The sequence below is a fragment of the Poromitra crassiceps genome (assembly GCF_964638095.1).
Source record: "Poromitra crassiceps genome assembly, chromosome: 3".
NCBI classification, from domain to species: domain Eukaryota; kingdom Metazoa; phylum Chordata; class Actinopteri; order Beryciformes; family Melamphaidae; genus Poromitra; species Poromitra crassiceps.
Genome location: NC_139625.1, coordinates 11,152,970 through 11,179,696, shown reverse-complemented (window position 1 = coordinate 11,179,696; position 26,727 = coordinate 11,152,970). Strand labels below are relative to the sequence as shown.

The following is a 26,727-nucleotide window of genomic DNA, read 5'->3' as shown; positions in this document are numbered from 1 at the left end:
GGCATCTAGCACTGTTAAGGTATATGCAGCAGCCATTTCCAGCTTCCATGAAGCAGTGGAAGGTGCGTCTGTGGGGAGACACCGCTTGGTGTCAGAATTCATCAAGGGCACATACCGGCTGCTGCCGGGCAGGGTGCTGAGGGCTCCATCATGGGATCTCACCTTGGTGTTGCGGTCGCTGACTGGGGCTCCGTATGAGCCTATTGAGCAGGCCGAGTTTAAGTTTCTCTCGCTTAAGACGCTGTTCCTCTTGGCAATGTGTTCAGCCAAGAGAATAAGTGAGTTACATGCTCTGTCAGTTAGTGAACAGTGTTTGAGGTGGAAGGCTGACGACACCGGGGTGTCACTGTGGCCCAATCCCTCATTTCTCCCCAAGGTCGTGAATTTTCAGACTGTAAATCAAGTCATTGAAATCAGCTCGTTCAAGCCAGAGCCCGCCTCAGCGGGGGACAGCATAGACCTGCAGACATTGTGTCCAGTAAGGGTGTTAAGGGCTTATGTGGCACGTACTCAGTCCTTGCGGCACTCACATGCACAGCTGTTTGTCTGTTATGGTGGGAACAAACTGGGCTTTCCCGTCTCTAAGCAGCGGTTGTCACACTCTCATGCCTACGGTGGGCAGGAACTTCCTGTCCCTAGAGATCTGGTGGCACACTCTACTAGGAGTATGGCCACTTCCTGGGCAGCTTTGAAAGGGGTCTCTGTGGCAGAGATCTGTGCAGCAGCATCATGGAGTGCTCCATGCACTTTTTCTCATTTTTACAGAGTCAATGTGGCGGCGCCAGCACCGGTGGGGTCAGCTGTACTGTCAGCTGCTGGACGCAGAAGTGACGGCTTGGAATCTTCTGTTCCTGGCGACCTTGTTGGTATGCGTCATCCACTTGTAAGACCGTGGTGACGGTCTGAGTGAGGTCGAAATAGATCGTAAGTTATGACTATAACTATGGATCTATGAGACCGAACGATGACCGTCACCATCTCTTGCCGTCACCATCTGAAGTCGGCGCAGACTCCTGGAAGTATTTATAGGCTCCGCCCTCTGGCCCGGCCTCCTGAGGTCAGTCACCTGACTTTGTTGATATTAATGTCTCGGAGATTAAGGAGAAGCGGCGCATCATTCACTTGTAAGACCGTGGTGACGGTCATCGTTCGGTCTCATAGATCCATAGTTATAGTCATAACTTACGTTCTCAAAGTTGTGATAACTGAGGGCCAATTTAGGGACCCAACTTTGGATTGAGGGCCGTCCAAAAAATAAAAAATAAACAAAAAGAACACACAATATCTCTTATAACCTGTTCTAGACTAAAACTCATGCCAGTTGTTGTGTTTTCTAGAGGAGAAAATAAATCTCATTTGTCCATTTGTAGATGTTTACACACACACACACACACACACACACACACACACACCATATCTGCCAACATTAAGGCCGTTTCACACAGAAACAGTACGAATGTGCAGGTGGAACGCGGTACGGAATTGCGTGCGGATTTTCCCCATTGCAACCTATACACACAGGTCTGGTGCAAATTATTCTTATTCCCGGGTCCAATTTCCGTCAGCGGAAGAAAACAGAAGAAAACATCGTCAGAAGCATCTCTCATCCCATTACATAAGAGTTCACCTGATCTTCCTCTCATTGAGTCATGAAGCGATCCCAAACCTGTCAAATCTTCTTATCCAGCTTCTTATGAATTCTGCTGGATTTGAACAGTTGAATGTCTCTGGCTGTAACTGAAAAGCCCTCACTACCACCAACTTTATTCCCGCGTTTCATGTTGAGGAGAATCTTTTGGTTTCAGTCTGCTGTCTGCTCGCTTCTCCTCACATCCAGGCCTGTCTGTCTCGCTCAGAGTCTGAGCAGCAAGGTTTGCCTAGCAACTCGTGATTAACGCCCGCCCCCGCGAGATTTGCGTTGGGTCCCTCGGGACCCGTGGGAGCCCCGTCCCGTTGCAAGTAACCCCTCTATAAGGAAACCTAACCTGATGCATTACTACAAATATTAATGTTGACAGATGTTTACGGCTCGATATCTCGTGCTAAGAAGGGAAAAGGCATTATATTAAAATATCGATATTGGGATTTATATCAGTATCGATTTTTTCCCCCACCCAGCCCTACTTCAAATGCTTTCTCAGTCTCTGCACGTGAAGAAGACATCAGAAGTGTGTTATAGTCCTAGATGAGTTGTGTGGTTTGGGTTGTTCATAGTACTCACAGCCACCAGAGGGCAGCAAGTGAGCAGGAGTGATCATTTATTTCTGGGGGGGGGGAAGGACAGCACTCCCAAGTGGAATACTTTGTATTGCTACACAGACATTTCGGGCAGCAGGCCTTCCTTAGCTACTTCTTTGACTGACGTAGATATAGGATAGGTAGACATAAATGCTAAGAGAAGCTAATAAATATGCATTGTTATAGTTTAATAACACGACAGCATGGAGTGATTAGATCTACCTCGACCTGTACAAACTAAAGCAGACCTGGAGAAGATCAGTCGAGAGCGAGTCAAAGATGACCGGGCGGACGTGGGCCCAGCTGAAGAAGTCTGCCCAAAACCCAGACCGTTGGCATAGGGCCCTATGCTCCATTTAGGAGCCTACAGGAATAATTCAAGGAAGTCAATACTATAGATCCCCCCCCCCCCACCCCTGTCATATCACCAATGACGTCATAAATCACCAATGATGACACAGACAGTAATGAGGTAATAAATTGCAGATGATGCCATACAGTTCTAGACTGCTTGGCCTGGTAGCAAGGTCACTATAATGATGTCATGTCACATAATGTGTGTGTGTGTGGGGGGGGGTTATATACGTTCACACTCGACATACACATGTCGCCAGTGATGTCACTCGAGCAGTTGTGATGTCATCAGTGAGACACAGTGAGATCAACACGCCCAATTCTAGTATAGATTGGGTGGGTACTGGTTCAAGTTCAAGGACAGAATGTAGGGAAACAGTGGATGGATAAATCCAGAAGGAGGCGGTAATGCAACATAAAGGATGCCAATGCCATAAAACACCACAGAAGTATAGATTGTGATAAGTGATGTCATAAATCACTGATGTCACAACATTCTTCTTCTTCTAATGGCTTTCCGGCAGAATGGATGCCTTGTGGCACATTGCTGCCTCTCACAGAATATTACACAAATTCCAGACTCGGGGGTCCGCCCCCTCCTCAATGTTCCTCCGCCTCGCTCTCCTCTTCGACCGCCGTGTTCCCGTAATTCGTGCCAGCGTGCCAGCGCGCCTACCTCCCTCGCTGCTCAACGGCTCCCGCTTCGAATCCTGCTCGACGGTCACATTGACTGAAGATGTCATATACATTGTGACATCATCGGTGATGTCACAAATACTTATAAATTAGACGAAGGCATTGCAATGGTGGCATTGGTCGGACACCTGCAATATGCAGGCTCTTATTCCCCTTATAAACAAGCTCCAAGATGTGTTCAATACAGTGGGAGCGGATATTATACAGCTGCCGCAGATAGCAGTGGTGGGGAGCCAGAGCAGCGGGAAGAGCTCACTGCTGGAGAGCCTGGTTGGCAGGGAGCTGCTGCCCTGTGGGACGGGCATCGTAACCAGACAACCACTCTGCAGCTGGTCCACCTCCACCCTGGGGATGTCAGGAAGAGCGATGACAGCGGCAAATAAGGTGAAGAGTGGGGGAGGTTCCTACACACACACAAAAATACGATCTACACAGATTTGGATGAAATCAGGCAAGAAATTGAAAATGAAACGGAGAGAATATCGGGGAATAATAAGGGGATCAGTGACGAACCCATCCACCTGAAGATCTTCTCTCCTCATGTCGCCAACCTCACACTGGTGGATCTGCCAGGAATCACCAAGGTGCCCGTGGGGGATCAGCCAAATGATATCGAAGTTCAGATCAGAGATCTAATCCTGAAGCACATCTCCAACCCCAACTGCATCATCCTGGCAGTCACTGCTGCTAACACAGACATGGCCACCTCAGAGGCCCTCAAGGTGGCCCGCGAGGTCGACCCTGATGGCCGGAGGACACTGGCCGTGGTGACCAAGTTGGACCTGATGGATGCTGGCATGGACGCCATGGACGTTCTAATGGGCAGAGTCATTCCCGTCAAACTGGGCCTCATTGGAGTCGTCAACAGGAGTCAGTTGGACATCAACAACAAAAAGTCTCTGGCTGATGCCATTCGTGACGAACACGGCTTCCTGCAGAAGAAATACTTGTCTCTTGCCAATAGAAATGGAACCAAATACTTGGTCAGGACCCTCAACAGGTTACTGATGAATCACATCAGAGACTGTCTCCCGGAGCTGAAGACACGGATCAACGTCCTGGCAGCTCAGTACCAGGCCCTGCTCGGGAGCTACGGCGAACCTGTTCAAGACCAGAGTGCCACCTTGCTCCAGCTCATCACCAAGTTCGCCGCAGAGTACTGCAACACGATAGACGGCACCACCAAATACATCGAGACTGCAGAGCTGTGTGGCGGAGCAAGAATTTGTTACATCTTTCACGAGACATTTGATAGATGGATGCATGGATGGGTGGATGGATAATAAAGACGGATGTAATGTTCTCGTGCAGAGTGTCGAAACTCTGACTAAACACTCAGTTAAACCAGAGTCAATGAAGACAGAGCCGTAAGTAAGTTTGACCGTTTACTTGTCACTCTTCTTGATTAACACGTTGTATGGTGAAAACTGTAGATAAAAACAATACAAAAAACATTCAGTGTCTGTGTTTTACATTGTACATTGTTATCTTGCATTGTAGATAGCATTCAACATGACCACTGGCATTAGCATTAGCCATACCCAATTGTAAACCGTTTCTAAATAACTTAACAAACGTCACTTTTTGACTAAATAATTGAAAATATATAATGTCCAACATGTTTAAAGTCGATAAATTAACTTACGACATTGCTTCACGATGCCTGATGTCGGATGCAAGCGGTTTGTGTCAGATTGTGTTCAGAGCATTCTTCTCTCTACAGGACCATGTGGAGCTCAACAGGAAGAGACTAAACAGGAAGTGATGTCATGCTTTACAAAAATAAAATGCGATTTCAAACTAAAATAGATCTCCCAAAATAGTTCTCAACTGTAAAGTATTCTAATTATTCACTTCTCAATTTAAACTCAAAATTATTATAATTATTTAAAGAAGTAGTTAGTAAAAATTAAACAAATGCCTTCAAGGCAACACACTGACCTATGTGAGGTCACTAGAACTTGTGCAAATCCAGAACATTAGTCTCTGGATCAGTCTTTGGGCAGAAGTAGAACAACTTCTACAATTGGTCTAAGAAAGGTTTTCACACTGCCTTGGTCGGTGGTCTTCACCTCAACCTTTCTTACAAGTCCATCCTTTCCAGGGAATGTGGCGGTGATCCTGGCCATGGGCCAGCAGTTGCGGGCGGTCTGCTTGTCCCTGAGCAGAACTAGATCCCCAACTTGAAGGTTTCTGTGAGGCACTGTCCACTTCTGTCTCTGCTGCAAGGAAGGTAAGTATTCATGGCTCCAGCGGGTCCAGAACTGGTTTGCAAGGGCCTGAACTTGTCTCCATTGCTTTGTGTACAGGTCTTTGTCCGAGAATTCCCCGGGTGGAGGTGGAACTCCTGACTTCTGCGTAAGGAGCATTGAGGGTGAGAGTATGAAGGGTTTTTCCGGGTCTGCAGACACAGGTAGGAGTGGTCGTGCATTTATAATGGCTGTGACCTCTGCCATTAGTGTACAAAGCACTTCATGGGTTAGGCGAGTGTTGTGCTGTAGAAACATTGAATCAAGGATTCTTCTGGCAATACCGATCATGCGTTCCCAAGAGCCTCCCTGGTGAGAGGCGTGTGGCGGGTTAATCTCCCAGCTGCATCCCTGCTTGCTGAGGTATCTCTGTACCGTTTTGTCCATCCCAAGCTCCTTGCACGTTCCAATAAAGTTAGTACCGCAATCGGATCGGAGCTGTGTCGCAGGGCCTCTGAGTGCGAAGAAGCGCCTGAGAGTGTTTATGCAGCTGGAGGAGTCCATAGCCTCGATGACCTCGATATGCACAGCCCTCAAACTCATACAGGTGGACATGATGGCCCACCGCTTGCTGTTCGCCTGTCCTCCTCTTGTGCGTCTAGTTGTGACAAACCAGGGCCCAAACACATCAAGCCCGACATACGTAAATGGAGGGCAGGTTTTGAGACGTTCAGGTGGCAGGTCTGCCATGCGCTGTTCTTCCAGCTTCCCACGCAGCTTGCGGCAGGTTATGCATTTATGGAGTACTGAGTTGATCAGCGTCTTGCCTCCCAAGATCCACAATCCTGCTGCCCTGATCGCTCCTTCCGTCAGGTGACGGCCTTGGTGTTTCACCTGCTCATGGTGATGTCGTGTGAGCAGTAGGGAGATGTGGCTATCCTTGGGTAGAAGTATTGGGTTCTTTTCTGCAGTTGCAAGTTCTGAATGCTTTAGTCCGCCTCCAACGCAGATGAAGTTGTCCTCCAAGATTGGACTGAGTTTCTGCAAGGGGCTGTTTTTGGATATTGCTTTGTTGGCTCGGAGGGCTGAAAGTTCTTTTGCAAAGGCTGCCTCTTGTGTTGCTTTGAGGATAACGTTCTTTGCTTGTGCCAATTCACCTGTAGTACGAGGTACGTCGCATCTGTGCCAGCCTTTGCATTTGCTGTTGTGGTTTGAATGTTTGTAGGATCTTGCCATGTGGACGAGCAATGCTGCTCCTCTTACCAGGGAAGCGAAGGTGGAGAAGCGTTGGAAGCGCTCAGAGGTAAGTATTAGTTCCAGGTGAGTAGCACAGGTGTGTACCTGTGGTCGAATTTATGAATCATTTCCAGGTTCAAGTAGCTCGAACGTCTCATGTGTACGTGTTTCCTCTGCAGGTGGCTGACGCAGGAAGGAGGGTCCAGTGAACCAAGAGGTCAGTGCCAAATGGGATGCAGGTAAGGATCTTGACGCATGGTCTGCAGGGTTTTCTTCTGTACAGTACATACATAGTGCCATTGTTCAGGCTTTGACGACTGTCGGATACGTTGAACTCTATTGTGGACGTATGTGTAGAATCGTTTTGATTCGTTACAAATATAGCCGAGCACTAGAATTTCGTTCTTTCCAACTTAAGGTCCAGCTCATCCTGTAGGAGATCTGCCATCTCTACTGCCAAGACGGCAGCGCACAGCTCAAGCCTTGGGATGGTAGGCTCGGAGAGGGGTGCTAGCTTTGTTTTGCCCATAACAAATCCTACTTCGACTTGAACCCATCTTCCTGAACTGTTTTCAGGTACGCCACAGCACCAATGGCCTTGGTTGAAGCATCTGCAAACACACACAATTCTGTGCGTGCTGCTTTAGTGAGTGAGGTTACTGTGTACGTACGTGGAACATGAAGCTGTTTTAGGTCTTGGAGCGAATCCCTCCAAGCCTCCCATCTACTCAGTTTGTCTTCCGGGAGGGGTGTGTCCCAGTCTGACTGTTCAGATGTAAGTTTCCTGAGGAGGGCTCTGCCCTGGATCGTGATGGGTGCCAGCAAACCCAGGGGATCAAAAACACTGTTGACAGTGGAGAGGACTCCACGTCGGGTGAATGGTTTGTTCATGGTAGAGTAGGTGAATGTGTCGGATGTGATTTCGCACAGCAGACCCAAGCTCCGTTGTGTGGGTGCTGTTTCTCACTCGTCACAACACACCTTCCTTTGGGAAGCTGTGCCCCCTCGATAACCTCCTAAACATAACCCAGTTGTTATGCCTAAACATCACCGTTCTCAACCAGGAAGCGCAGCGCTGCCAACCAAGCCGGTTTTAGGCCTCCACCACACTGAGCATCCCCCACAGTCACCACTGAGCCATCCTCTCATAGCACTGACAAGGAAACAGCTACGGTAACATGACTGACTCTTTGATCTGACATCAACATTTGATAGGATCAATCTTCACCTGAAACTTCCTGCTTGGCAACTCCATATCAAATAGCACCTGTCTTACTTCATCAAACATGAGCCATGTTCTCTTTTGGCTGTCTTGGAAGGAATGTTGTCCTTGCAGATTCCTCACCTTACAGCACCTTGTCTTTTGCACAATCTGTTGCTCTCGGGTGAAAACCTTACTATGTCCCAAATGTCTACTTTTCAGGAACTTAGAAGAACACAGTTTTCAGAATGACCACCGTGCATTTTAGAGTTGATCCAATGCAGTTTTAAAGGGCTTTCATAAGTCCAAGGCTCACACTTTTCTCAACCCACAGAGAAACATGGAATTAAAACATGAAAAATACCTCAATCGGAGTTAGCAGGTTTTTGCATGGCAACAGTGAGGCTTCTTAGCTAACGCTATTTTCTCAAGACCTCTATAATAGGCCGACAGACACAGACAAGAGAGAGCGCAAGTCACTATAGAGGTCTGCTACCCAACTCAAACCCGATGGGACCCGAGACCCGATGTTGGGTATTGGCCGGCTCGGGCCTGGATTTTAAATAAACAATTAGGGCTCGGGTCGGGTAGGGCTTGATTGTCTTGGGCCCGGGCCGGGTTACGGCCTAAAATGTAGGCCCATGCAGACCTCTACAAGTCACCATAACAGAATCCTGTAATCTTTCAATTTTAGTAAAATAAATAAAGACAAATAAATAAATAAATAAATAAATAAATAAATAATAAGACTTCTTTATTTTCACATGGGGGGTCAGTGTGGAGGTGTAAAACACTTATTTTGGGGATCCATGTTCGAACCCAGCATGTCTAAAGTTTACATTTCAACCGTAAGTCACATCTAACATTTTTGTTATTTAAGCCTAACCCAAACCATAACCCAAATAACCCTAACCTTAACCAAGTTGTTTTACTTGCCTAAACAGAACTTGGCTGAAAATGTACTATTCTAAGTTGCTTTGGATAAAAGCATAATGTAATATAATATAATGTAATGTAATGTAATATAATGTAATGTAATAACCGTTCTCAACCAAGCACTGTGCCGCCAATCCCACCAAACCAGTTTTAGGCCCGTGGCAGCGAGCCTCCCCCGACTCTTTGATCTGTCATCAACATTTAATAGGATCAATCTTCACCTGAAACTTCCTGCTTGGCAGCTCCATATCAAATAGCACCTGTCTTACATAAAGAGAATTGCACCTAAGGCACAAGGTAGCACACACAGATCTTCAGGACAAAGGATTCTCTGTTTCACCATTTATTTGGCCATGTCAGGTCGATACATGCCAACGTTTCGGCCTCTCGGCCTTCATCAGGGCAAGAAAATAAAATAAAATAAAATGGATGTCATGCCATATATAGCACACAGGTCACATGGTTCAGGAGTCATGTGATGTTATATTCAATACTTTACATTTCCTTAATCAGGCAATGACAAAACATGGTGAAATGGCACATCTATACAATTAAAATCAAGGTACATTTCCACTTTGGTGAAGCTATACATTTCAGGTTTTTTAGAGAAAACATTTGAGGGAGAAATCATCATTCAGTCCAGCAGGTGTCATAGTGTTAAAGTCGAGCTGAACCCAATAATGACTTTTCTTTTCTTTTAGTTCAAATACCTGGGTATGCAGTGCACCTATTTAATAATGTATGCAAAACAAATCACAACAATCTAATTTCTTTAGTTTTTCCACACTTTTTCACATCAAAAGTTCGTTTTTCAAGATTTCCTTGATAACAGTAATTTACAGTTTGCTGACGTCACCCAGTACTATCAAATTTCTACCCCATTTCAACCAATCATATCACGACATGCAGCTGTCAATCAAATCTTCATTTCTGGATAATTTTCTCTTCCAAATGAAGTCGAAAATGGCGCCTAGTGTCTGTCATCTGGCAGAATTCCTATCCCATAAACTAACTACTAACTTGGCCAATTGTTAGAAACATGGATAAAAACAAAAACTATAATCTCTAAGAATGCAAAGAAATGTAACTGGCTCGTTAAAACACGCATTCCAGGGATATCGTATCGTTATAGCAGCGATAATGGCGCACGCATCCGAGAGCTTGGTTGTCAGGGGTCGCACTTCGGAGATTCCAGGCCTCCGCTCGGCAACACGAAGGCAGCTGGCTGCCTGCGGGTCGCTGAGCTCCACTCAGCCACTCCCGTCAAAAGGCTCTTCCCGAGGGGAGCGCCACAACACACTGAATCACACTCGATTTGGAGGCGGAACACGCCAGGATTGGCCAAAGCCCAATCCAGTCCCCAGAATTGTCAAATAAAATCATCGACATGATACTATGACCCGCCCTCTCAACCTGTCATCTTAGACAAACTATGTTTTCAGTCTGAAACAGACTCATTATGCACGTGACGAACAGGTTCAGTTCGACTTTAAGTGTGGACAAAGAACTTTTAATGGATCCAATACATCTCTCTCTGTGAGAGGAGTTTAGGCAGGTTGCCCCCTCTGGTCGGAGGAAGAACATGCTCAAGTCCAACACATTTCAGGCTGGCTGCAGAGCCATGGTTTGCCTCCTGATAATGCTTAGAGATTACCTTATGATTTGAATTGTATGTAGATGTGCCATTTCACCATGTTTTGTCATTGCCTGATTAAGAAAAAGCAAAGTATTGAATATAACATCACATGACCCCTGAACCATGTGACCCGTGTGCTATATATGGCATGACATCCATTTTCTTTTCTTTTCTTTTCGTGCCCTGATGAAGTAACCTGACGCTGCCAGATGGACGGTATAGCTCCACATAGGTTTCACTAAACCAGTCGATCTGGGTTTGAAGTCACCAGACCCGCTGACGGAGGCGGGCACTTTGTCCAAGCTACTTGGCAGGTGATTGGATGACCCATCTGTCTATCACCGCTGGTGGGTGTTAACTTCAACCAATCAGATCGCGGAAGGTGCCTGTGGATGATCTCCGTGGTATTCATTGATTGAGTCCTCGCGGTCGTAAAGTCACCTTCGAAGCATTTAGTTAGATTATAACGAACTAGTTGTGTGGCTTAGCCTTCCCAAATGTTGAGGGTCGTTTTTTAGAATTTAATACATAGAATTGGGAACGTTACATTCAATTTCATTCACTGCCTGTCACTTCCGCGGCGGCAGCCATGCTGATGAGTGAAAAGAACTACAAAGACCATGTACCCACTACTTGCCCAGACGAGCCAGAGCCCGCCTACGGCCGCCGCTGACTCGTCGAGCCGGCATGGCTCGACCAATCATCTTAACTGCCTGTGCAGGTCCAGACCGTCACGGAGAACCAAATGCAATGTGAGTTCACGTGACGGGCGGTTTACCAGGCTACTGATGAAGGCCGAGAGGCCGAAACGTTGGCATGTATCGATCTGACGTGGCCAAATAAATGGTGAAACAGAGAATCCTTTGTAAAGTAAGTAAAACTTTATTATTATTTTTTTCCCGATTTTTTTTTTATCCCATTTTATCCCCCATTAGTGCTCACTTGATTTCTCAATCCTGGTTGCTACTCCATCCTCTGCCGATCTGGGGAGAGCCGAGACTGGCTCCATGCTTCCTCCGAGACATGGGCAGTCAGCCAGCCGTTTCTTTTCACCTGACAGAGGAAGCTTCACCGGTAGGACATAGCACGTGGGAGGTTCCCGCTATTCCAACCGGTTCCCCTACCTCCGAACAGGCGCCCTTAACGACCAGAGGAGGAACCACATTAGCAACCAGGATATTGCATGTTTTTGTGAAGGGGGTTCCTATATGAAGGAAACCCCCGGGAAGCACGGGGAGAACATGCAAACTCCACACAGAAAGGCCCTTTTGCCGACCCCACCCGAGCGGTGGGCACTCGAGGACATGCGGACGGGCACGCATTCCTTCAGCGTTCACCTCGTCCCAGGTGGGAATCGAACCCACGACCTTCGAGCTGTGAGGCGATAGTGCTTACCACTGCGTAAAACTTTATTTCTATAGCGCCCTTCACAGCACGAGTGCACAGAGTGCTTTACATAAATAAAAATTGCATCAAAAAGAATACAAGCACAGGAATAGTACAAGAAGGGGGAAACATAAAACAAAAACAAGGAACATAGGGAACAAAGGGTGGCTAAAAATGACTAATTAAAAGCCTGCCTAAAAGTGTCCTGCCTTTGTCCTGAAGATCTGTGTGTGCTACCTTGTGCCTTAGGTGCAAATGATCTTTATGTTTTGAACTTTGCTGGTTTAGCAGCACTAAGAAAGCCACCGGGAAAGCGCATCCTTTCCAAGGACTTGACTAGCACCTGTCTGACTTCATCAAGCGTGAAAGCATATTCTTTTTAGGCCATCCTGTATGCTGTCCTTGCAGATTCCTCACCTATAGCACCTTGTCCTTTGCACCATTCCTAGTTGTTGCTTCTGGGCCCGTATTCACAAAACATTTGATCTTACCACTCCTAAATAGCTGGATGAAACAGTGTTTGTTAGTTTGAGATGGGACAATGGGTTATCTGGGTTAACATGTACGATCCACAGTTTGAACATGGCTGATAGATAATTATAGGCAAATAATCTGCATTGTTGCATTAAATCATGTCAAAGGCAGGAACCCTTTTGTCTGTTCTCACATAAGCCCAAATAAAGAGTGACAACGATGCAGCAATCTTTAATTGGCATCATGGCCATGACAGGTCCTTGGCAGATTAAACAAAGACAACACAGAAACTTACACCCACTTGAAACCCTTTCAGCTGCCAGCTGGCTGCCATAGCAAAGAACTGAACTTTGTTACACCATAAGGTGCACTGCTTCTGGAATGTGACAGAGCAAGCATCAGTGACAGCCATGAAGAACAACATAATATCAGGCATGGAGCAGAGGCTAAAACAGAAACTAAACATTTTGGCTGACATTGTTATGACAGTAAGTCATAGGAAAGAAGCATCACAGTAAGAGGGTAGAAAATTTAAATGTTTTAAGCCGCCCTTCCCGCCCCCCCAGAGGTTAGAAAATTAAAATGTTTTAACAAGCCGCCCCCCCCCCTTGCGAAATATGTTTTGGGGCAATTTGGATAATTTCCAGGGCAATTATAGCAATTGCAATAGCATTTTTATTGATTCAGGTATCTTTGTTTTTTTTGCTTAGTTACCTACAGTCTATGCTGCAGAGACCAGGAGGCAATTTGATGTTTCACATGCTTCTGTGCAGTGTATAGGCTCAGTCTCCAAAAAAAAAAAATCACACCCGGGTGTTGAAGTGAATATTAAAGTTCAGACTTTTCTCTTAAAACCTACTCACAAAGCTGCTGAGACCATTTTCAGACATGCCTAGTCCGGTTCCTTGTTTCGGACCTCTGCCGATCTAGGGAGAGTTGTAGACTAGCTTTCTCTGATACATGTGCAGTCACCAGCCGCTTCTTTTCACCTGACAGCGAGGGGTTTCACTGACAGGATGTAGTGCGTGGGAGGATCACACTATTCCCCCCAGTTCCGACCGACCAGAGGAGGCGCTAGTGCAGCAACCAGGACTCATACCCCCACCGGCACCGGCTTCCCACCCGCAGACACGGCCAATTGTCTCTGTAGGAACGTCTGACCAAGCCGGAAGTACCGCTGCCGGGAATTGAACCCGGGTCTCCATGGTGATAGGCAAGTGTTTTTTTCTTACCTTTATTTGGTAAATCTCATTGAGACATGGGATCTCATTTTCCCCTTTGAGTGCATCATTCCTACTCTTTACTCTACTCTTTACATCAGTTTATAGGACAATACTGTCTGATGGGTCACCTATGGGGGTCACAAGGCGGTTGTCGTTGTGTTGCATGATGATTTAGGAAATACAGAAAAAATATATTTTTTAATATTGTTACAGTGGCCGGCTTTGATGTGCTTCTGGTCTATTACCATATCTTAGCTCTTGTTTTGTCTAGAGTAGCCTATAATGAAAGCTAAGCTCTAATTTAATTTAACACAATCAAAAACCAGATACAGTACCATGGCATATAATAGTGCACGAGTGTTTGGGCTAAACGTTAGCATCAATATATGGCCATGGCAAACAGAGAAGGCATAGCCCAGAGACTTGAGACTCGGTGACTTGGACTTGACTGGCCGGTGGAACCACTGACTTATAAATTGTCAGGACACAGCCAGTTGAGAAATGTAAAGGTCCCCATGCCAAGTCAGAACTGTTGGCCTTCATTATAGCTACTAGTGTCATTATCGTGAGATGAGATTGTTGAGACTTTGAACAAGGAAGAAGTCTTAAAATACCATAATGACAGTAGCGGTGACATTCACTTAATCACTTAATTGCACTTAATGACTAAATGACATCATTGAGGTTGGGCCAGCTCCCCTCCTGCACACACTCCTCACCCCCCTCACCTCTCCAGCTCCCCTCCTGCACACACTCCTCACCCCCCTCACCTCTCCAGCTCCCCTCCTGCACACACTCCTCACCCCCCCTCACCTCTCTGCTGACAATAAAAGCACAACCTGTGTATGACTGAGTGCTCTGCTCCATCGCTCCAGAACAACTTCAGCTCATTCAACAATCTGCTTCTCCATCAGCAAAGACCTGCTCCAACTGGTGAGTTGCCTACATTGATAGCACCCTTGTGTGGTCAGATGGAAAGTCAGCATGGTGAACCTCTGGAATAGATTGCTGGACCTGCCATCCAATAGGGTTGCTAGTCAGATTTTCTTCTGGGACTTGTCTGTTGAAGGGGAGTGGGTCTCAGATATGTATGACTTGTTTCAGGAGTGTGGTTTTGGAGAATATTACTCTCAAAGAATGTGTATGAATGTAGAGTTGTTTAAATCTCAGATCCGCGCTAACTGGTTACAGTCTTGGACTGAAGATATATGGCAGAAGCCAAAATTAAGAACTTATTGTTTATTTAAAAATGAATTTAAATGTGAAAAATATGTGATGTTTAATTTACCTAAAAGTAAGAGGTCCTTATGTGCTCAGTTACGATGTGGTATCCTGCCTTTACATATTGAAACAGGTAGATACAGAGGGACGGTGGAGGAGGATAGGATTTGTGAATATTGTGAGCTGATGGAAGTGGAGAATGAATTTCATTTTATTTTGTATTGCCCTTTGTATCATGACTTACGATACTATTTAAAAAAAGTTCACTCCCCTGAGTTAAACTTGTTAGATTTTGAAGAAGGTGCCATACTTGAATTTCTTTTTGACAACATCTTTGCTTTTTCCGAATATATCTCTCATGCGTGGGATAGGAGGAAAAAGATGACATATGATAGATAATTTATATATTTTACTTAATACACATTGTAGTTAAATCTGTGTTTTGTTGCTCATGCCGCATGTGCTGTGTGTGTGTTTGTACGGTTTTGTATTGTTCTTGCACTGTAATCGATATGGAAATAACTGTATGTTGATGTGTCTGATAATCCCATGTGGGATGGGTCATGTAATGTCCTGACACGTAAATAAAATTTTCATTCATTCATTCGATAGCATATTATATATAACAGCACTGACACCTGAAGTCCTGAGTGAACATTTTGTCCCCTGTCCCCTCCCCCAGAATCATGAGTAAGAGCTCCATCAGCACCGACCAGGAACTCCGTAAGGGGGATTACCTCCTGAGTCCCAACGGGAACTACAAAGCCATCTTCCAGGTGAGGGGGGAGCAAGGCGGGGGGGGGTCCTCATCCTCATCCTGGACCAAACCAGTGATCATTATTGCCTGATCTTATTTATATCCAGTGTTGGGCAAGTTAATGAAAGTTGGTAATTAGTTAGTTACTAGTTACTTCTCTCAAAAAGCAAATAAATTACTTTAAAGTTACTAGTTACTTCAAAGTAATTAGTTACTAGGGAAAGTAACTTTTGCGTTACATTTAAAAGTCTGCTTCGATTGTTATTAATGCACACATTATGTTAGTGCACACATTATGTTAATGCACACATTATGTTAGTGTCACTGTGCCACAGTGTGGCATTGAACATTCACTTATTGGGGAGGCTTATAGCCTATCAAGGTCATTAGCCTCTGGGGCTCTGGCTGCAGCTGCAGCTCTCTCCCCGGACTAGGTCTGAGGATCAGACACCGGATAATCCTCTGAAGTTGTCCGTTATTTTCATGTCCTAAAGTAACTACTAGTAACTAGCCCAGTTACTATTTTAGTAACTGTAACTGTGTTACTAAATTTGAAAAGTAATTTGTTAGATTACTAGTTACTGCAAGAAGTAGTTAACTTAGTTAGTTACTTAGTAACTAGCTACTATCAACACTGTTTATATCTGCTGGATGACTTTAAAAGGTGCTAAAGCATAAATAGAAGGACAGTGGATGATATAGTTTATATTGCAGCCCTCATGATGTGAGAGGTGGCAGGCGAGTTAGGAAAACACAGCATCAAATGCAATCAATCATAATTCTGACATTGCAAAAACTGCACCAGTGAAGTATTGTCACAAGTGCAAAGTGTCCAGGAGCGATTAAGATTGATAAAATAGTCAACATTTGGACTTCAATTATTTTGCAGAAAAATTTCGAGATATAGTTCAAACCTGGAAAATTACTACTCAGAAGCAATGCAACAATTCTCCATTTTGTTGAGAAGCAGATCATAGTAGCTGGAGAGCATGACAGTATATATATAATATATATATATATATATATATGCAGGCCATTTACCATTTACCATGATTAGACTAGTTACTTTAGTTTGAATGCGCGACAGACAAAAACCACATAACGTTTTGTCTGTCTCATCTCATCTCATCTCATCTCAGACACGTTACGTGGTTTTTGTCTCTCATCTTGTCCTCTTGCAGTTTTCATGCATGTACAGTAGGCTGCACCTTTTTTGTGTTAAAACCATATCACACAAATTATGACTCAAAGTATAGTCTTTATACATTGTAAAACATGTTTGAAGGGGATCTTTTAAGTTATATACTGTAGTCTTTAAATTATATTAATATAACCTGAGTTTCTAGCTTTGCACAGAAACAGCCGGTAGAAATACTTTTCACTTTTATTATACTTTATAAAAAAAAAAATATATGCTTTTACTTGAGTAAACAAGTTGAATCAGTACTTATATATATATATATATATATATATTTACACAAGTAACTCACTTAAGTAAAGAATGTGCATACTTTTCCCATTTCTGCCAACCACAGACCGACGGCAACTTTGTCATCTACAAGTGGCTTCCCACCTGGTCAACAGGTACCGACACCGCCTGTCCAGAACCGTTCCGAATCATTGTGCAGAAAGATAACAACCTGGTTATGTACACCCAAAACGATGCGGTGCCTTGGGCCTCCAACAGCTACAGCAATGATGAGTCCGACAAGATGCGCCTGACCATGACCGACGACGGTGAGCTGATTCTGGACAAGAATGGGAAAAAGATTTGGAGCGCTGGGAAGTAACCAGCGGTCCAGCCTAAAGTCCTGACATGTGTGCCATGAATCAGCCTGAAGTCATGATGTGTGTGCCATGAATCACAAAGAGCCAAGGATAATGTGTTGTGCTCTGTGAATGAAATAAAGAGCTCATATCTTAAAGTACACACTCATTTCTGTGTATAAATCAGTCAACAGTTGAGTATAATGTACTTTGTTCAGCTCTCACACATATACAGAATGCGATTCAACTACCAAATTCTGTGATAACAAACTAATGAAACTTATCATGGTCTATAAAATATTGCACGCTCTCTGTCCAAACTATTTTTTACCAAGTACTTCCAGTTTGTTCGGGACACCCATTGCCTGAACACGAGAGCTAGCATAGAGAACTTGAAACTACCCAATCTGAAAAGCAAAGTTGGTAGAAGTGCATTCCTTTATACCGGGGGGAGAGGAGTGGAACAAGATCCCCAACTAAAATTAAACTAAAAATGTTTTTGTTGACTGTTCCATTTTGGTTTATTGATGTTATGGGCTGCTGTGTATGTCCTGTTTTTATAAGATCAGGGACCATGTTGGAAATAAGTGTTTTGCACTTTTACATATCCCTTGGATTTTGTCTGCTATATCCATAAAATCAATCAATCAATCCATCAATAACAAATGCAACAATAAATGGCAATATAAATATAGAAATTAATAAACATGCACCAACAATAGTAAAACAATTGAATGAAAGAGGGAGATGCTGCAATGGTTAAAATATAACCATATCACTGAAAAGCTCTATAACCTATTTCTTCATTTAAGGCTTGGAAAAGTCACAGCACGAAATATAAATACCCTCCAAAGTTTTGAAGAAAGTCTCACCCTCTAGTGGTGAGTCTTGATATCTGAAAAACAAAAAGGGCCTGTCAACTCTTACATTTATTTTCATTGTCATGACACAAAAAAATCAAAGACTGCAATGGCCACTTTAGACTTTTTTAACTTTTATTTTCTTTTATACCAGAAAGTTTCTTTTTGCATTTGGCGTCATTTACCATTTTGAATGGAAACAAGTTGAGTATGAAAACAGTAATCTCAGAACTAATAGTGCCATGTGTAAATACACATTCAACATACTGGCAAACACCAAGTCCACATTCGCATACAGTGGTAACGGAAAACAGGCATCACATCTTTGCAGATCCTTTATATATTCTGCACTAATCAGAAAACGCTTACAGTATGCACCATACAAACTATAAGTAGCTATCTACCATCACATTCTTCTGCACTAAAACATTATATTGCGTAACGGAATCATTTCAAATTAGAAAACAACAATAAAAAAAGAACCGTTTTTGCCTTTGGTAAATATAGGCCAACAGGGCCCATTGCTCTTCTTTCTTTTCAGTGCAAGTCTTTTTCTGAGCTGGTAAGGTTAAGGCGTGCAGCTTAGGGCTTAGCTTAGTCCGGAGAATGGATGGTTTTATCTACCATCATGAATCCAACGTGACAGTCCTCAATAGTGCAAAGCGTGCCAAACTGCCTGCTCTGCACTCCAGCCAGATCGAAGGTGACCATGTATTAACAATCAAGTTGAACCTGCCCAAAAATACAGTCAAACACATCGCTCCATACAAATGTGTGTCTCTGTCTACTAACTGTAGTGTCATACTGTTGTATTGTTTATTTACACTCCACACCAACGGGGGGGCGCATGAAGATTGAAGAGGTAACTGTAGGGCCACATGATTTCTGCAAAACGGAAATAAAACGGACGGAATCATGGAATTGCAGAATTTGCCACAATTTGGCTGAAATTGGTTAAAAAAAAAGTAGGCCTAATTATTGTTCAATCAGGAGAGGCCAGTTGGTAGGATTAGACAAACTTTATTTAGCAATCGGCATGCATGGCAAATGCTTTGGCGCTTGACTCCATTGGCCAGTGGCGCTGCTCTTGAGGCAGAGGAGGGCGCCTGCATAGGCTAGGAGATCCCCCAAAAGGAAGATCTGATTACCGGAGGTTAATTGAGATCTGCAGGCGCCAGTAGTTGATTGCACTTTTCCGGCCTTTGACCTTTTTAGCGACTTACAGCTATTTGCGGCTGGCGCTCCCAACTCGGTCGGGCACCTCGCGATAGCGCTTCCCAGCTTGGCCTACCTGGCCGCCTTGGCGCTTCGCGATCGTACTTTCCGGCCTTCGACCTTTTTAGCGACTTACAGCTATTTGCGGCTGGCGCTCCCAACTCGGTCGGCCTTCGTTCTTGGTACATGCTTTTCCTGCCTTCGACCTTTTTAGCGACTTACAGCTATTTGCGGCTGGCGCTCCCAACTCGGTCGGGCACCTCGCGACAGCGCTTCCCAGCTTGGCCTACCTGGCCGCCTTGGCGCTTCGCGATTGTACTTTTCCGGCCTTCGACCTTTTTAGCGACTTACAGCTATTTGCGGCTGGCGCTCCCAACTCGGTCGGGCCTTGGTACGTGCTTTTCCTGCCTTCGACCTTTTTAGCGACTTACAGCTATTTGCGGCTGGCGCTCCCAACTCGGTCGGGCACCTCGCGATAGCGCTTCCCAGCCTGGCCTACCTGGCCGCCTTGGCGCTTCGCGATTGTACTTTTCCGGCCTTCGACCTTTTTAGCGACTTACAGCTATTTGCGGCTGGCGCTCCCAACTCGGTCGGGCCTTCGATCTTGGTACATTAAAGTTTAGCTTGGCGCTTCCCGGCTTGGCCTACTTGGCTGCCTTGGCGCAACTACCCTGACTTTCTCCGACTCTATCCCCCCAAAAATGAGCCGGGGAATTTACTGCGCCTTACTGGGCGCCATGCTTACGGGGAGTCGCCACCAACGAGACATTTTAAAGTCCGGGACACTGTTGCCATGCTCACCGATTAAGGGAGGAGGGTTCTTTGGGCCGCCAGTATGGCCGCCTGCTCCGGGCGGATGTAGCTGGAGAATGCCGATGAGGGCCAGCGGCCCATTTGCTGGAGGGAGGCGGAGGGCACTCCTTGCTCGGCGGCCGAGGTGGCCGCTCCGATCCTGAAGGAGTGGCTGGAGTAGTCCTTCGTCGGGAGGTTGCATTGCTGGAGCGTCTGCTTGAGGTGCAGGGTGAACCGGGATCTTGTCATGTGGTGACAGGGTGCGATGAGGAGCAGGGGAGCCGAGGGGCCGGTCCGAGGCCTGAGCTTGACGTAGTGAGCCATGAACGAGAAAGGGCAGAAGGGGGCTAGTGCCTTCCTGTATGCTATTGTGTGCTGGGGCAGCGGGGCTCTCTGACTGCGGTGTCAGAGAAGAGAACGTTGTCCAGGCTACGCTCCATCATGAACAATGACTCGCACCCACTCCACGGCGTGCTAGTCGAACACAGGAGTACGTTCAGTGAGAGACTGATTCCACCTAGATGCAGTACGGAGATAACCTGACGCTGCCAGATTGATGAGTTTGCTTCACATTCTGTTTCACAAACGACATCCATCTGGATTTGGTCAAGCTACCCTGCTGAAGAGGGCGGTCACTTTTTTCAAGCTACTTGGCAGGTGATTGGATGGACCGTCTGTCTGTCACCGTCTGGGCGTGCCAACGCCAACCAATCAGATCGACTTGCCTTCATGACGTAGCCTCGCCTGGTAAACACGAACGGCTAGGACTACAATTGCTAATTAGTTAGCATGGAGGTCGCAGATTTTTTGCTGTTTTTGTAAGGTGAATATTGGGTGCAACCATTGACTATTCAATTTGCCAAAAGAAAGAAGAATTACTGCAGATGTCTGACTGAGGATGAAGTGCAGGTAGGCCATTTTGCACGTTAAATGTAACTGATTGGATTAACTGATGTTACGCTAACGTTAGCAACATTTGGAGGTTGGGGTGCTACGTCTGATGATTATTGATTTGATGTTAACGTTAACAGCGATTCATGACTAACACATATCGTTGTTCGTTTCTTCAGGGAACTGATGACACGATATGACACCGAGTGGCACGCACCCTGGACTGGCCTGGACGGCTAACGTCATGGAGACGCAACGCTCTCTAGCCTTTATGATCATGGCAATCAGAATCAGAATCAGAAAGACTTTAATGATCCGGGGGTAAATTGGGACAAGTTACAGTAGCTCGCTCAATAACAACCAAAACAATCAATAACAACCAAATACTTTGATACAATATAATGATTTAACGCTACTATTTAGCATTAAGGACTGGTGAATTTTAGCATATCTGTCAGTGGAATGGTAGATGTTTACGCATGACTGGAGAATGTTATTTGCTACTTTTGTGATAATAAACTAAACGGAGAAAAGACGGCCGTGTGGTGTTGTTGTTACATAATCTGCTGGTCTTGAGGCACGATTGGGTAAAATGATAAGATGATGTAAATTCATAAAGATGTTTATGTCAGAGATGAATCTGCGAAAGGGAGCTGCCTGGAGCCCAGAGGACGTCAACGGAGAAGAGGAAAAGCACCCTTTAGGTTACACCATGCAGCATTTGGATATAATCTAGTATTGGCTCCCATGCAGGGTTCGAGTTATGGGGGGACCTATGGGGTCTTGGACCCCATAGCTAGAGTCTGGGACCCCATAGTCCAGAACACCTGTGGGACCCCCACAAATATAACTTTTTTATTTTTATTTATTTTTTCCTTTTTTGTGTTCCAAATAACACATTTTTCGATGGAAGAATTATTATTATTTATGTTAACTAGATAAACAGGCTAAATAAGAAACATGTTTTCAGTTTTCCCAAAACAACCGTTTGAATTGTTGTGTGAAATAGGCTGCATTTCACCTCCAAGCCACCATGTGCCGCCCATGAGCGCGTGTTCTACTGCTACAACCGAGTTGCAGGGAGAAGAAGCCACAACATGCAACCATCACGTGATGTAAACAGCCGCCTGAGCCAACAAGATCTTATTAATCTTTAGTATAGCGTTATCATAGCCTGGTAAACCGCCCGTCACGTGAACTCACATTTCATTTGGTTCTCCGTGACGGTCTGGACCCGCACAGGCAGTTTAAGATGATTGGTCGAGCCATGCCGGCCATTGCCGGGCCGACGAATCAGCGGCGGCCGTAGGCGGGCAGGCTCGTCTGGGCAAGTAGTGGGTACATGGTCTTTGTAGTTCTTTTCACTCGTCAACATCGCGGAAGTGACAGGCAGTCTGAATGAAATTGAATGTAATGTTCCCAATTCTATGTATTAAATTCTAAAAAACGACCCTCAACATTTGGGAAGGCTAAGCCACACAACTAGTTCGTTATAATCTAACTAAATGCTTCGAAGGTGACTTTACGACCGCGAGGACTCAATCAATGAATACCACGGAGATCATCCACAGGCACCTTCCGCGATCTGATTGGTTGAAGTTAACACCCACCAGCGGTGATAGACAGATGGGTCATCCAATCACCTGCCAAGTAGCTTGGACAAAGTGCCCGCCTCCGTCAGCGGGTCTGGTGACTTCAAACCCAGATCGACTGGTTTAGTGAAACCTATGTGGAGCTATACCGTCCATCTGGCAGCGTCAGGTTAGCGTTATCATGCCACTGAAGAAAAGGCTGAAGCTGCCAACGGGGTGTACAAGCCTGGATAGCTTCGGTTTCAGAAAGAAACAAAGAACGACTTCAGACAAGGGACAACGACCTGTTAGTGCAACAGCTAGGTTGCTACTAGCTAGTAGGTAAGCTAACGTTATGGTCTGATGATGTCATGGACACAGCTGAGAGGAGAGGAGTCTGAGATTTTTCATTTTGTAAGTATTACGCCTACAGTTGTTTTTGTTCTAACAAGATGCTGCTACTGTATCTGCTGAAATATGCTGCTGTTTGTTGCAATTTGTTTTTCATTCACAAGTTCTTGATTACCTGTGCACAAGGGGTTTGTTCGTAAGGTTAGCCTACTCTGGTAACTTCCGGTCTGTTGTTGCTATGCAACGGTAGCGTAGGGGATGGCTGCCCCATTCATCTGTTTTCTTCTTCTTGTTGTTTTTAGATAGCGTTTCTTGCTGAGTGCAGAGAACTGCTCGGAAAGCAAATTGTATGAGCATTATGTATTTATTTTTGTAGTTTTTGATTTATAAGTGCAGAGACAGAGTTAAATAAATGTTAATTTAAGTTAAGCAATTTTGTCTCATTTGTAAAATTAAATTGTTGTATTTTATCAGATGCAAGTGTAAGACTGAATAATAACATCATACAACAGTCTAAACCGAATGTTAATTTAAAATTAGATATTCCTCTAAATCTGGCTTCAAACGGCCACAATTTGAGGAAAAAACGGCCCAATTTTTTTTCGGCGACCCCCTCCGGGGGCCGCCGATTTAGGGGGACCCCATAGCTATCTGACTATAACTCGAACCCTGCTCCCATGCCATTAGTTTGTTTACCCCCTATCTAAAGAAAGTACAAGTGCAAAATCTTAAGCTATGTTCTATCGATAAACCAATTTCTCGAGTAACATCCTGTTATCCTGAGATCTTTAATCTCGCCTGTATAACATAATATGTCACTCGCACCAACGTGAGTTAACGTGGTTTATTAAACAGCAGCAAACATTCCAATCATAGCAGAATACACTTCAGCTAGCAGTAGGGACAATACATCACACTGATCTTTGCAGTTCTGTGTTGATTAGCTAATATTTCAGTGGCATTTTGATTAACGTTATGATTTATCTCTATTTGGAACAAAAATGATGGTTTAACAGATTGCATGTTTACTGGGCTGTGGTGAGAAGGGCTTTGTGTTTGTGTGACTTGCGTGAATGGCTAACTGCTAGCTATTCACTAGCCTACAGCTAGCTGATGGCTGCTATGTTCTCCCAGCCTAGCAACCGTCTGAAGGCTATCTCCCCAAATTCTACAACAATGTCTTGTTTACTAACGTTCATAGTTGATAACGTTACAGCAATACAGTTACGGTTTCGTACTCACTGTAAGATCAAGTGTTTAACGTTTATGTTAGCTTATTGTTTTGAATAGAATGTTTGACTAGCTCACTGGAGCTAGCCTCGGTAGCCGCCGCCATGTTGAATAGTGAAAGAACTACAAACGTCCAGCGCCTCTCGGTGGCGTCACATCCGGTTTTGCAAAGCCCGCCCTTAGCTCACGCTGATTGGTGCGCCTGGGTGGCGGCCGGTTTGAATGCCTCTCTGAGGCCAGGGCCAGACTGAGGTGGATTGTGAATTTGTGGAACAATGCCGCCCCCGTCTGGTGGAGTCAGGCTAGTACGGAGAGGCACAGGAAATCATTCCTGCCTGTGGCCATTGGTCTATTTAAGGCCTCTCTTAAAGAGCACCTCGGAGACGCTCAGTCTCCCTGAGACTGAGCCAGCCGATAGGTTAACTGTGCCTGGCTGAGCCACATGTGGCGTATAGGGCAAGCCGACTTAATATAGTCCAGGGTGCAATAATGATAATTGACACGGAATGTATACTTACCTGACGTATTTTGTATTTTGCTACTTAGACATTCCACTTATTTTTGCTTCTAGCGCATTTACTAGTTATTCTATGCTATGTTTTTTTTTTTTTTTTTTTTTTTTTTTTCCCTGCTTATTGCTTAATATTGCATTTGCGTTGCATTTACTACTGTTTATTTTATTTTAAGCTATGTGTGTACTGTGAGCGAGCTACTGTAACCTGTCCCGATTTCCCCTCGGGGATCATTAAAGTCATTCTGATTCTGCTTCTGAAGAAATGCCAGAGGCATTTTACTTTGAAATTCGTTAAGAACAGGAAGTGGTGTATTAAGACCGGGTAGCTTAACACGGAAGACGTCAGCATTCCCTGGGCCGTCTGGCTTCGGTCCGAAGTTATGCAGTAACACTCATTCTAGCTGATGCTCAGACAAGCTCCGTGGGCCAGGGGTGTTAGAATGGCCCCTTGCGTGGTTATTATTATTATTGTTGTAATTATTATTATTATAATTATTATTATTATTATTATTATTGTGACTCCCGCTGGCCATTTGCCAGAAAGCGATTTCCGCTTAGGCGTCAGAAATAGGCAGGCTGAGATGCCCGCTGGGTAGAATAGTCAGATCACAGGCCGAATAACTTGTCAGTCAGCTTCGCTTTATTTAGTCAAAGCACGAGGGACACCTACGGTACATGTGGTGTTTTCAGAGCAATGTAAGACAGTATTTCTGTTTGGTGGGGCGGGCCGTTGCGGGCAGACGGAGTATTAAAGAGATGAGAATACGTCTGATTATAGGCATTATAGGCAAAACACAAAGATCCCTAGTACAGTTTAGTAGTGCACGAGTGCTCAAGAAAGCGCACGAGGTAATCAATGACTCCACGCATGTCCTTCATGTCTGTTTTGACTTAATGCCATCAGGAAAGCGCTTTAGACAGCCTGCCTGCGAAACAAGCAGAAGGAAGTTTGGTTTGGTTCCAGAGGCCATTCGACTGGTGAACAGCCACAGTACGAGAAGTGGTCAGTTTATCTAGACTAGGTCTGTACCTTGACCTTTTGATTTGAACCCTTGAACAAGTCTAATATGCACTTGGATTGTATTGACTGAAATTAATTTGTATTGATCTGACACCTATATTCCTTTGTGGTGTTGGATACACTGTAATCAGGGATCTTGCTTTATCAGTGTCATTTATTGTATTTATTGTCTTGTTTTTTTGTTTTTTTTGTATTGTTTTTGGATGTGTACAGAGTACAGCTTGTTTGCAGTATTCATGCCTTAAATTGCCCTTTGCGGGACTAATAAAGCTTTTTTCTTTTTTTTTTTTGGAATTGAATTGATTTTACTGGACTGGTAGATTGCCCGTTTAAATGCTGAAGTACTGATACTTTCCTCATGGGTCCTTTCGCGTCCACGGGTGACTGGTCCTCCGGGGTATGCTCGGTGTGCTGTGGTCGTCAACCCCGTCCTTGGTAGAGCAGGTAGCTCTTGAGAGAGGCGGGCAGGGGCAGTCCGTGGATTCCGCTCAGGCGGTCCCTTCCTAGAGCCGCCCGCACGGAGCGCCTGCACAGGTCCATCAGAGGGAGGGGATCCGGATCGAGTCCGTTTATGTACCGGATTCGTATTTCGCAGTGTCCCCACACGGCGCTCACTGCGGGGTACACCTTCCTGCCCTTAAGTCCTCCGAACGCCACCCCTAGGTCATGTCCGTCCACTATGAAACCTAACGTCCCCTCGTCCATGTCCAAGACGACTAACAGCGAGTCTGGTATTATGAAGGTGTCGTCGGGCTCCAGGAAGGGGGGTGATAGTGGAGTTTTTTTTTTTTTTTTTTTTAAGATTGTTGTTCAAATAAACCCCCTCAGATCGGCTAAAGTTAAGAAATTATCATTGTCATCATCACAGAAGCTTCCTAATTTAATTTATCAGTCACCATCAGTCACATGGGGTCACTGGGGACCCAGAGGTAGAAAATAAACAAACTCAGCTGCGTGTAACAGCAAAG

General features: G+C 45.0%; 1 protein-coding gene and 1 pseudogene across 6 annotated transcripts in view; both read left to right on the top strand.

The window, feature by feature from the left end:
• Positions 1–26,727, top strand: part of LOC310772620 (B-type lectin plumieribetin-like) — a 59,273-nt gene that overhangs the window by 12,019 nt on the left and 20,527 nt on the right. The window contains exons 1-3 of one of the 5 annotated variants that reach the window (XM_083632464.1): positions 14,398–14,502; positions 15,473–15,566; positions 17,083–17,475. The exons of 2 other annotated variants lie outside the window; for them this stretch is intronic. In XM_083632464.1, the coding sequence (XP_083488590.1) occupies positions 15,477–15,566; positions 17,083–17,337 (345 nt within the window). In that variant the 5' untranslated portion in view covers positions 14,398–14,502; positions 15,473–15,476 and the 3' untranslated portion in view covers positions 17,338–17,475. Of the gene's footprint in view, positions 1–842; positions 867–14,397; positions 14,503–15,472; positions 15,567–17,082; positions 17,476–26,727 lie in introns of those variants that run through there. 2 more of the 5 variants (XM_083632468.1, XM_083632467.1) reach the window with 2 other exon arrangements.
• LOC310772962 (dynamin-1-like protein pseudogene) lies at positions 3,424–4,571 on the top strand (annotated as a pseudogene). The gene has a single exon. The product of its transcript is annotated as a dynamin-1-like protein pseudogene (transcript).